The sequence below is a fragment of the Macaca thibetana genome, chromosome 2 (assembly GCF_024542745.1).
Source record: "Macaca thibetana thibetana isolate TM-01 chromosome 2, ASM2454274v1, whole genome shotgun sequence".
In the NCBI taxonomy this organism is placed as follows: Eukaryota; Metazoa; Chordata; class Mammalia; order Primates; family Cercopithecidae; genus Macaca; species Macaca thibetana.
The window spans coordinates 145,891,827-145,903,812 of record NC_065579.1 but is presented as its reverse complement, the minus strand read 5'-3'; the positions used below and the strand labels follow the sequence as shown (position 1 = coordinate 145,903,812).

The window sequence follows — 11,986 nt, the reverse complement described above, 5'->3', positions numbered from 1 at the left end:
GCGCAAGCGCAGTGAGTACTGCACAGCGTCGCGGGCCAGTAACGTCATCCGACGTTGCGGACCATGTGTGTGTTCCTGCTGCGCCAAGTAAGAAGTGGAGCCTGAGGCCGGGGAACAGCGGGCGGCATGAGCTGGTGCAGGCTCTTCTTGCGTACCACGGCTGCGGCTCGTGCCTGCCGGGGTCTGGTGGTCTCTACCGCGAACCGGCGGCTACTGCGCACCAGCCCGCCTATACGAGCTTTCGCCAAAGAGCTTTTCCTGGGCAAAATCAAGAAGGTAACGCGAGCCCTGGGCGAATCCTTGCTGTCTGGCTCCCGCTTTTCATCCTCAGCTGCAAGATTGGTGTTCAGCTTTGTCGGATTCCCCAAACCTGCCAGAGAGACACACCCTGCGGGCGAGGCGTGTTAACACTCTGCATTCCTGAGTTCCAGGAAAACCTTCCCAGAGAAAGGGTGGGACATTTCCTAGACGGGGGACCCTTGGAAGTGTAAATTTTGTCAGAATTTGGAAAACTCTAGGCTAGGTAATTTACAAAGCAGCCTTCATCTCAGCTGGTCTGGTCTGGAAATGTGCGGGGCTTCCTCTCTTATTCCTAAACAGTTTAGACCGTGTCCCTCCTCAGTCACCTTCCAGCGCCCTGGGGCTTCCTTCCCCAGTTGAGCCGTAGCGCCTCTCCCAGCCATTGAGGTTCCTCAGAAATCTGGCTCCAAGATGCTTCCCGGGCGTCGCACAACCCTGCCAGTAGTAACAGTTTGGTTATAAAACACTCATTGTCCTCTTAGAGTTGGAAGACTTGGGTTTGGTCTTGGCTCGTTGACTTTGAAACTCAGTTCTTTTTTTTGAGACAGAGTCTCGCTCTTGTCGCCCAGGCTGGAGTGCTCACTACAACCTCCGCCTCCTGGGTTCAAGCGATTCTCCTGCCTCAGCCTCCGGAGTAGCTGGGATTACAGGCGCCCGCCACCATGCCCGGTTTTTTTTTTTTTTTTTTTTTTTTTTTTTTTTTTTGTATTTTTAGCAGAGATGGAGTTTCACCATGTTGGCAAAGCTGGTCTCGAACTCCTGATCTCAGGTGGTCCACCCGCCTCGGCTTTCCAAAGTACTAGGATTACAGGCGTGAGCCACCACTCCCGGCAGAGACTCAGTTCTTTCAGCCTTAAAATGGAAATAGTGTTGTGTCTCCTTCACAGAGGTGTTGTAGAGCCCCAGTGAGATAAATGGTGCATGGAGAGTCGTCTTAAACTGTAGAGTACTGTGCAGCAGAAGAGAGAACTGGCTTCAACACTTACTAGTCTTGTGACCTTGGAGCTGATGGTTTCACCTCCCTGTGCCTCAGTGCCTTCATCTACAAAATAGGAATAAACACATTTCTTGCTTTTTCCTTTGTGTTTTATTTTATCTTCTAAGGAAAGCAACAGTATACTTGCTATTTCCTCGAGGTGCCCTGCTTTGAGCTTGGCTGAATGTTGGCTGATCCTCTATCACGGAAGTTATTCCCTGGCTTCTCTTTGGAACATTCCTCTGAGGTTGTCAGGCTGATCCCTTTATAGCAAGCAACCTTATTGATGCAGAAGCTAAGACTCAGACTAAAAGCAGTTTGCCCGGCTAGAAGGTGCAGAGCTATGTCTTTGACATATGGGAAACCCTTTTACCCAGGACCTGGGGCAGTGTGGTGCTCTATCCTGGGACCTCCTGCTTTCCAGCAGCATGGTGAAGAAAGAACACAAATCCTTCAGATCTGTTTCCATCATAAACCTTTGGCACCACCTGCCCTGCCCTTACTCTCAGCTGTCAGCTTTGCTTCCCATTCCACTGAGAAAATCCATGCAGTCAGATGAGAACTTCACAGGCATAGTTACCCCCTCCCCCTGCATGTGCCCATATTATCTACATTCTGTTACTATGACTGAACTGTCTGCTTCTGGCAAAACCAACCTCTCATTAGACCCCAGGCCTTCTCACCTACTCAAGGGTAATTCTTTCCTTTCTCGGAATCATTAACTGTTCTCTCTACTGGATCTTGAGACCTTACCATTCAGACGTTTGTCCCTAATGGCCATGGAAGTCAGTAGTGACCTCTCTGTTGTCAAATCGTGTGATCTGTTCTCAGACCTCATCCTACTTGGCCCATCATTGGCATCTGACGCTGTTCGTTCTTCTACCCTGTTGACACACTTTCTTCTCTAGTTTCTGAATCACTATTCTCATCGTTCTCTGAATGTTCTAAATACTTCACTGACTGATACTTCTCTGTGTCAATTGCTAGTTCTTTTTTAGCTCCTTTACTGCTAAACAATGACCAGTGTTTCCAACTAGCCAAGTTGGAATTTACTAAGGCTGGGTCTGTGGATGTCTTTTCATCTACAACCATCTCCTGGGTGACCTTATTTAGTGTCCTGGCTTTAAATATCATCAATATCCTGATGCCTCAAATTTCTTTTTCCAGTTCAGATTTCTCCCTGAGCTCCAGATTCCTTTTGCTTTTTCAGAGTTGGGGCCTTCCTCTGTCACCCGGGCTGGAGTGCAGTGGTACCATCATAGCTCACTGCAACCTTGAACTCCTAGGCTCAAGAGATCCTCCCACCTCAGCATCCCCAGTAGCTGGGACTAGGCACGCCCTGCCACACCCAGCCAAGGTCCTTTTTTAAATCTACCTTTGTACTCAAAAGCTCTGCTAAGAGGTTTAACAGGCGTTTGAGATTAATAGATCCAAAACTGAGTTCCTGGTTCCCACCCAATCCTGGTCCTTCCACCAGCCTTCTTTTATCATAGATAATGGTGGCTCTGTTGTTCCACCTGTTCAGACAGAACACCTGGCGTCACCTTGTACTCTTATTCTCCTAGTTCACGTCTAATTCCACAGAAGATCTGGTTTTCTCTACTTTGAGGTTCTTCAGAGTCTGACCACTTTTAGACCCTTCTGCTACTACTTCGGATCAGGCCAATGTCATCTCTCACAGCCTTACTGGGATTAGAGCAGAAACATGGGACATGATGCTTAGAATCTCAGAACTGGAAAAGATCTTTCAGATTATGTAGGCCAGTGGTTGTCACCCTGCCCTCAGCCAGACCCAAGCTATTCATGGAGTGCCCCTGGAACTGCTGCAGGGATGGGTGGGAAGTTGAGTGGGTGGGATTTAGGTGACTGTTTTCCATATTAGCGGTCTCAGAACTGCTTGACTTCTGTCTGTTTTACATATTTGGTTTCTGCACTAGATTTCTTTGAATAACAGGTTCCACTTTTTAAGATAATTTATCAACTGTTTATTGCAATTGAACTCTCCTCCCCTAAGGCACTGACCTGATTTGATAACATCAGAATCTTTCTCCCGTGCCCCTGCAGTCTCTCCTATGTGACAGGTTTTCTGTGGTTGTACCTGAAGGCCAACTAGTTGCCAGGCTGTCTTATCTGGCCTGCCCACTGGTACCAGAATGATCTCTAATACAGCCCATGCACAAGACCCAAGTGTCAGTGAGCCTCTGTGTTCAGTGAAGGAGACTGAGCTTTGAAGGAGACTGAGCTTTGATCTAAAAGGCTGCAGAGTGATGGGGCCATCAACTTGTTTTTTTTCTTTTTTTTTTTTCTTGAGACAGAGTCTTACTCTGTCACGCAAGCTGGAGTGCAGTGGTGTAATCACAGCTCACTGCAGCCTCAGCCTCCCCAGGCTCAGGGGATCCTCCCACCTCAGCCTCCTGAGTAGCTGGGACTATAGGTGTGTGTAGCCTTGCCCAGGCTGGTTTTGAACTCCTGGGCTTTAAGCAGTCCCCCTGCCTCAGCTTTCCAAAGGACTAGGATTACAGGCAATAGCCACTGTGCCCAGCCAACCTTGTTTTTTAATTTTTCTTTTTTTTTTTTTTTTATTTTGAGACAGAGTCTTGCTCTGTCACCCAGGCTGGAGTGCAATGGTGCAATCTCAGCTTACTGCAAACTCCACCTCCCGGGTTCAAACGATTCTTCTGCCTCAGCCTCCTGAGTAGCTGGGATTTCAGGCGTACGCCACCACGCCTGGGTAATTTTTGTATTTTTAGTAGAAATGGAGTTTCACCATGTTGGTGAGGCTAGTCTCGAATTCCTGACCTCGTGATCCACCTACCTTGGCCTCCCAAAGTGCTGGGATTACAGGCGTGAGCCACCACGCCCGGCCTCCCAGCTTGTTTTTTTCGATACCACCTTCGTGGTGGTTTTGGAATGGACAGAGGCAGGGATTCCTTTAAGTTGGCTGTCACTTTTAGTTAGGGACTCACCTATAAGCCTGTGGTCCTGGGCCCAGAGAGGAGAAAGAAGTGGGAGCATATTGATAGAGTAGAGAAATCTGTTGGCTGATTGGCTGTACAAGGTCTGAGGAGAAGGTTGAGGTCTCCCAAAGACTTCTCTAGAGACACTTGGTGAGAGGCGCCATGAGGACAGGTGTTGCTTGGACCTATAGCTATGACTCAGGACATCACTGCCCAGCAACCTGAAGCCCACATCCACAGTTTGTGTCATGCTGGCAACTGAAGGGGTACCAGAGCCCAAAAGTCCACAGAGGCTTGGTACAGGGAGCAGATGTCCATGAGCAGGAGAGACAGAGGCTATAGGGATCGATGAGACTTGGTAAGCACGACATGCTCTTCTCAGCGTAACATCTTTGAGCTCACACAATAGTTGATGTAGAATTGTCCATTTCAGTAAGGAGCTTCCACGTCCACTATCTTCCACAATTCTCACAAGGGCCTTGAGTAAATATTACCTGCGTGTTATGGGTAAGAAAGAGGTAGTTTGGAGAGCTGAAGGGATTTGGTGAAGGCCACATAATTAGTAAGCCTGAAATCAAGGACCAGACCCCCAGGCTTCTAAATGTTAGTCTTGGGCTGCATGTTTCATGGGACCATTATCATCCCTTGTACTGAGAAGGAAAGCTGATGAAAATTGGGAAGAACCTATTTGAACAGGGGAGGGAGATGGATGTGGGTGGTGGAGCCTCCACATAGTTCCTGTATCTCGAGAACCTTGTGAGGTTTGCTTTCCAGTTCCTTCAGTACGTCACGTCCCGCTGGCCAGGGTGGAGTAGAGCACATGTTTTTCCTTCCCTTTAACTGATGTTTCCATGATGGCAGCGTAATAAAAATTAAATTTTTAGAAAATATTTACTATTTTTAGAAAGAAGTTTTCCCATTTCCGGAAGTTAGCCAAGATGAACTTAATGAAATCAATCAGTTCTTGGGACCAGTGGAAAAATTCTTCACTGAAGAGGGTACGTATGGTTTTCTTTACCATTGCCGATTTCCACTGTAAGGGTGATTCGGTTGATATTTATATTAGAAGCGGCATACATAGGGGAATTCTTCTTGAGGGAGAAATGGTTTCCACTCATCATAATTTGCTTTAGGTTTCATCCCTGTTGCCATTTAATTAAAAAACATCCAGTTAAATGCTTCTCATTGTATTTGTGGTGAAGGACCACTTTAAACATTTCCAAACTGTTCCAGGCCAACACTTCCATAAGCTGTAATAAAAATGAATAACTAAAAAAATGAGATGGCAAAAAGCCAAGGCCACACACTCTACAAGCCCCTGGAGCATGTGCTGGTTGTTGTGGCAGTGGAATTATGTGTGATTTTGTCTGGCTTCTTTCTGTGTAATTTTGAATTTCATCCATGGTGCATGTATCGGTAGTACTTCCTTTTTAATGCTGAGTCGTATTTCTTTCTATAGATATACCAAGATTTGTTTATCCATTTAAGTATTCATTGACATGGGGTATGTATCCAGATTTTAGCTATCACCAAAAAAGTTGCCATAAACATACCTTTTTTCCTCTTTTTCTTTTTTTAAGAGACAGGGTCTTTCTTTGTCGCCTGGGCTGGAGTGCAGTAGTGTGATCATAGCTCACTGCAACCCTCCAACTTCTGGGCTCAAAGCCATCCTCTGCCTCAGCCTCCCGCATAGCTGAGACTACAGGTACACACTACCATGCCCAGCTAATAATTCTTAAAGTTTTTTGTAGAGATGGGGTCTCACTATGTTATTCAGGCTGGTCTCAGACTCCTGGGCTCAGGTGATCTTCCTACCTCAGCCTCTTAAAGTGTTAGGATTACAGGTATGAACCACCATGCCTGGCCTGTATTTTCTTTTTTTTTGAGACGCCATCTCGAATCACTGCAACCGCCACCTCCCAGCTTCAAGCAATTCTTCTGCCTCAGGCTCCCGAGTAGCTGGGATTACAGGTGTGTGCCACCACGCCTGGCTAATTTTTGGTATTTTTAAGTAAAGAAGGGGCTTCACCATGTTGGCCAGACTGATCTCAAACTCCTGACCTCGGGTGATCTGCCTGCCTCGGCCTCCCAAAGTGCTTGGATTACAGGTGAGAGCCACCTCGCCCAGCCTGGCCTGTATTTTCTTTTAGAAACTTCATAGTTTCTAAACTATGACTGGACATGGTGGCTTACGCCTGTAATCCCAGCTCGTTGGGAGGCCAAGGCGAGCGGATCATGAGGTCAGGAGATCGAGACCATCCTGGCTAACATGATGAAACCCTGTCTCTACTGAAAATACAAAAAATTAGCCAGGCGTGGTGGCGGGCACCTGTAGTCCCAGCTACTCTGGAGGCTGAGGTAGGAGAATGGTGTGAACCCGGGAGGTGGAGCTTGCAGTGAGCTGAGATCACACTACTGCATTCCAGCCTGGGCGACAGAGTAAGACTCCATCTCAAAAAAAAAAAAGTTTATAGTTTTAATTCAGGTTTAGAACTATGATTCATTCAAAGTTAATTTGGGGTTTGTTGTGAGGTGAAGTTTGAGGAGGATTGTTTTGCTTATGGCTATCCAGTTCCATCAACATTTGTTGGAAAGATTATCTTTTCCCTATTGGATCTACTTGGCACCTTTATCAAAAATCAGTTGACCATTTATGTATGAGTTTATCTCTGAATTTTCTGTTCTCTTCCACTGATCTATTTGTCCATCTTTATTCAGGTATTACATTGTATTGTTTACTGAGCTTTCTGTTAAGGCTTGGAACCAAGTAATGTTAGTTCTCCAACTTTATTCTTGTCTAAAGTTGGTTTGACTCTTGGAGGTCCTTTGCATTTCTTTTGCATCAATTTAATAATCAGCTTTTCAAGTCTACAAAAAGGCCTATAAGTTTTTAAATGGTTGGTTTATCTTTTAGAGCAATTTTTTTTTTTTTTGAGACGAAGTCTCACTCTGTCACCCAGGCTGGAGTGCAGTGGCGTGATCTTGGCTCACCACAACCCTTGCCTCCTGGGTTCAAGTGATTCTCCTGCCTCAGCCTCCCGAGTAGCTGGGACTATAGGTGCGCACCACCATGCCCGGCTAATTTTTATATTTTTTTAGTAGAGACAGGATTTCACTATATTGGCCAGGCTGGTCTTGAACTCCTGATCTAGTGATCCACCTGCCTCGGCCTCCTAAAGTGCTGGGATTATAGACTTGAGCCACTGTGCCCAGCCAGCAATTTTTAAAACTAGGAAAAAAGGATCTTGTTACCCATGTAGTTGCTGATTCCAGGGCTCTTCATGTCTCTTGTGGAGTCTCTTCCTGGCTTCATATTGCTTCAGAAGAGATGTCTGCTTCCATTCTTATCTTCGTTCCTTTGTACGTGGTGTTTCTTTCATCTCTGGCTGCTTTTCAGTGGTGTTAGGAAAACATTATCACATTTTTTTTTTTTTTTTTTTTTTTTTTTGAGACGGAGTCTCGCTCTGTCACCCAGGCTGGAGTGCAGTGGCCGGATCTCAGCTCACTGCAAGCTCCGCCTCCCGGGTTCACGCCATTTTCCTGCCTCAGCCTCCCGAGTAGCTGGGACTACAGGCGCCTGCCACCTCGCCCGGCTAAGTTTTTGTATTTTTAGTAGAGACGGGGTTTCACTGTGTTACCCAGGATGGTCTCGATCTCCTGACCTCGTGATCCGCCCGTCTCGGCCTCCCAAAGTGCTGGGATTACAGGCTTGAGCCACCGCGCCCGGCCTATCACATTTATTTATGTAGTTTTTTGCACATTTATTTTGCTTGGAGTTCTTTGAACTTTTGCTACCGTTGCTCTTCTGTGGGAAAGACTTCCTTTCACTTTTCGTGATGTGTAGCTCTGCAGGGGATGCATATTCTCACCTTTTGTATGTCTAGAAAAGTCTGTTTCAGCTGGGCATAGTGGCTCATGCCCGTAATGCCAGCACTTAGGGAAGCCGAGGTGGGCGGATCGCCTGAGGTCAGGAGTTTGAGACCAGTCTGGCCAACAGGGAAAATCCCGTCTCTACCAAAAATACAAAAATTAGCCAGATGTGGTGGCATGCACCTGTAATCCCAGCTACTCTGGAGGCTGAGGCAGGAGAATCACTTGAACCTGGCGGGCAGAGGTTGCAGTGAGCTGAGATCGCACCACTGTACTCCAGCCTGAGTGACAGAGCGAGACTCCATCTCAAAAAAAAAAAAAAAAGGAAAGAAAAAGTAAAATGAAAGTCTGTTTCATCAGAACAGGTTTCTGTGTTGACAGGATTTACCTTTCAGGCAATTAATGGTGTTGCTCTGCTTTCTTCCTGACTTCATATTGCTTCAGAAGAGATGTCTGCTTCCATTCTTATCTTTGTTCCTTTGTACATAGTGTTTCTTTCATCTCTGGCTGCTTTTCAGTGGTTTTAGGAAAATTGATTATCACATTTATTTATGTAGTTTTTTGCACACTTATTTTGCTTGGAGTTCTTTGAACTTCTGGCTCTGTGTGTTTATACTGCTTACTGAATTTAGATAAACAGTTGTACACCCATACAGTGAATACTGAGCAACAAAAAGTAATGAAGTATTTATACATGAAAAAACATGGATGAATCTCTAAATCATGACCTGAGTTAAAGAAGCCAGGGTAAACAGATAGGTACCATATGGATTCATTTATATAAAACTTGAAGATGCAAGCTGATCTATAGACAAAAGATTTGTGGTTGCCTGGGGATGGTGGACAGATGGATCGTTCTCAAAGGGGCATAGAGACTTTTGGTGGAAAAGGAAATGTTTTCTTCTCAATTGTGATGTTTTCACTGACAAATATGCCAGAACTCAACAAATTATATATTGTAAATATGTGCAGGTTATTCTTCGCCAATTATATATGTCAATAAAGTTGTTAAAGGATAAAAAAATGAAGGGTTTGGCCTGCACTTTTGGGAATCTGTAGTTGTCTTAGTGACCCATGTATGCAAAAATTCTTAAGTGTAGGTTATGGTGTTTTTCACAATTTATAATACTGATGAAGTTTAATTAGCAATTCAGAAGTACACTTTAATTGGCTTGATGCATACAAAAGTGTGCAATTATAGGCCTAATGCTATTGATTGTTCAGTTTTGCTGCAGTGAATGTGAATTTTTATTTTAGAGATGAGATCTCACTCTGTCGCTCAGGCTGGAGTGCAGTGGTGCCATCATAGCTTACTCAACCTCCCAGGTCGAGTGATCCTTCCACCTGAGCCTCCCAAGTAGCTGAGAGTGCAGGCTGAATGTGAATGTTGAATGAATAAATGAATTGGTGTTAAACAGGCTAAACTGTCTCAGAACTGGTGGATTGTGCTGAAAGCAGTATGGCCTCTGACAGTGAGGTAAATCTTGGCCCAGATACTGCCATGAGGTGGCTATCTAGCTGAACATTTTAGTATAATTCTGAGAGTTGCATATTTATTCTCTCATTTCCTAGAATATACTAGCCAAAAAAAGTATGAGGTCTAGAAGGAGGAGGGAAAAAATGAAGTTTAACATGCCTATAGAAAAATTTACATGCCATGAATGTATAATTTGCTGCTGTTTTACACAGCAAAAGCACTCCTGTGACTAGCACCCAGATCAACAAATAGAACACCACCTAGCTCTGACAGCTTTTTTTTTTTTTTTTTTTTTTTTTTTTTTTTTTTTGAGGCGGAGTCTTGCTCTGTTGCCCAGGCTGCAGTGCAGTGGCGCGATCTCGGCTCACTGCAAGCTCCGCCTCCCGGGTTCCCGCCATTCTCCTGCCTCAGCCTCCCGAGTAGCTGGGACTACAGGCGCCGCCACCACGCCCGGCTAATTTTTTTGTATTTTTTTAGTGGAGACGGGGTTTCATTGTGTTAGCCAGGATGGTCTCGATCTCCTGACCTCGTGATCCGCCCGTCTCGGCCTCCCAAAGTGCTGGGATTACAGGCTTGAGCCACCGCGCCCGGCCTCTGACAGCTTTTAACAGTTTAATTCTGGCCAGGCGTGGTGGCTCACACCTATGATCCCAGCACTTTGTGAAGCTGTGGTAGGAAGATTGCTTGAGTTCAGGAGTTCAAGACGAGCCTGGGTAACATAGCAAGACCTTGTTTCTACTAAAAAAAAAAAATAATTAGCTGGGTGTGGTGGTATGTACCTGTAGTCCCAGCTTCTTATGAGGCTGAGGCAGGAGGCTCACTTGAGCCTGGGAGATTGAGGTTATATAAGCTATGATTGTGCCACAGCACTTCAGCCTGGGTATCAGAGTGAGACCCTGTTTCTAAATAAATATATAAAAATAAAATTTTTCCTGGGCTAATTACATAAAATTGAACACAGGCCAAATGACCATGACTACAGAATTTCTAGTTTTGAAAAAATTTTTATTCTGGGATTATATATTATCAATATATAAACCACTGTCCTGTTTACTTATATTTGTAGAAACATAGCTTATATTTGTTTAATCAAGATTTTCCTCTTGGCAGTGGACTCCCGAAAAATTGACCAGGAAGGGAAAATCCCAGATGAAACTTTGGAGAAATTGAAGAGCCTGGGCCTTTTTGGGCTGCAAGTCCCCGAAGAATATGGTAAGTCAAGCAAACAAGCACCCAACCAGTTTAGCTCTTAAGAAAGCACTCTGAATTTGTCCATAAAAGGTCTAGTTGCTGGAATAGATGACACCTTCTGTCATGGGCTACATAGTAGGGGTGGACTGACTGAAGGACCTGTAGGGGGGGAGTGCTCTCGGGTCCTGTGCTTTTCATCCTAGCACAGAGGAATGAGGCATGTGGTCTGGCTGGCTGTAGAGTGCAAAGCACATCAAGGTGGGAGATTGGACCAGTGGGAACCTTTGAGCAGCGTCCTTTGTGCTATGGACTGTCCCTGTAATTCTTTGAGCATCCTAGTGATGTTTTTAGCTCCCAAGTGACGGTTCTACCTTATTAGAGTTAGCCATTCACTACAACTTGCCTCCCTTATGCTTTTTCTCGAGTTGGTCACCTGAATTCTGCAGAGGTTAAAGGGACAGGCAAGCAGTGTGTGGAAGGCGAGGTAGAAAATGGTTCAAAGGGCCGGGCGCGGTGGCTCAAGCCTGTAATCCCAGCACTTTGGGAGGCCGAGACGGGCGGATCACAAGGTCAGGAGATCGAGACCATCCTGGCTAACATGGTGAAACCCCGTCTCTACTAAAAATACAAAAAACTAGCCGGGCGAGGTGGCGGGCGCCTGTAGTCCCAGCTACTCAGGAGGCTGAGGCAGGAGAATGGCGTAAACCCGGGAGGCAGAGCTTGCAGTGAGCTGAGATCCGGCCACTGCACTCCAGCCTGGGCGACAGAGCGAGACTCCGTCTCAAAAAAAAAAAAAAAAAAAAAAAAAAAAAAAGAAAATGGTTCAAAGGGATAGACCACACACATGTGCCATTTGTGTTTACCCTCAGGCCTTTTGGATATAAAGTTATAAAGGCCAAGGATGCTGCTAAGCATCTGACAATCCGCAGGACAGACCCCCACAACAGAAAACAATCCATTCCAAAATGTTACAGTGCCACAGTGGAGAAGCCTTGTCCTGGAGTCCTCTGGATACTGGGCAGTGGGACACACTATAGTTGTTGCATTTATAAAGACCTACAGCTGTGATGGAAGATCCTCGCTATGTGTTAATTGATTTGATGTGTGTGTAGATATCTTCATATTTAAAGTATGTATCTACATATGCTTGTATGCCTAGGAAAAGTGTGGATAGAAGGATATACACAGAAATGCACTTTCTGAGGCACACGATTG

The 11,986-nt window shown here is 45.4% G+C and overlaps 3 protein-coding genes across 4 annotated transcripts in view; 2 read left to right on the top strand and 1 right to left on the bottom strand.

The window, feature by feature from the left end:
• COPG1 (COPI coat complex subunit gamma 1) overlaps nt 1-11,986 on the top strand; it is a 583,372-nt gene that overhangs the window by 173,139 nt on the left and 398,247 nt on the right. The window lies entirely within an intron of this gene.
• Nucleotides 1-11,986, bottom strand: part of RPN1 (ribophorin I) — a 359,024-nt gene that overhangs the window by 257,581 nt on the left and 89,457 nt on the right. The window lies entirely within an intron of this gene.
• Nucleotides 75-11,986, top strand: part of ACAD9 (acyl-CoA dehydrogenase family member 9) — a 31,550-nt gene continuing 19,638 nt past the window's right edge. Inside the window, exons 1-3 of one of the 2 annotated variants that reach the window (XM_050781680.1) lie at nt 75-276; nt 5,138-5,231; nt 10,691-10,792. In XM_050781680.1, the coding sequence (XP_050637637.1) occupies nt 127-276; nt 5,138-5,231; nt 10,691-10,792 (346 nt within the window). In that variant the 5' untranslated portion in view covers nt 75-126. The remainder of the gene's footprint in view (nt 277-5,137; nt 5,232-10,690; nt 10,793-11,986) is intronic. The other variant, XM_050781681.1, reaches the window with a different exon arrangement.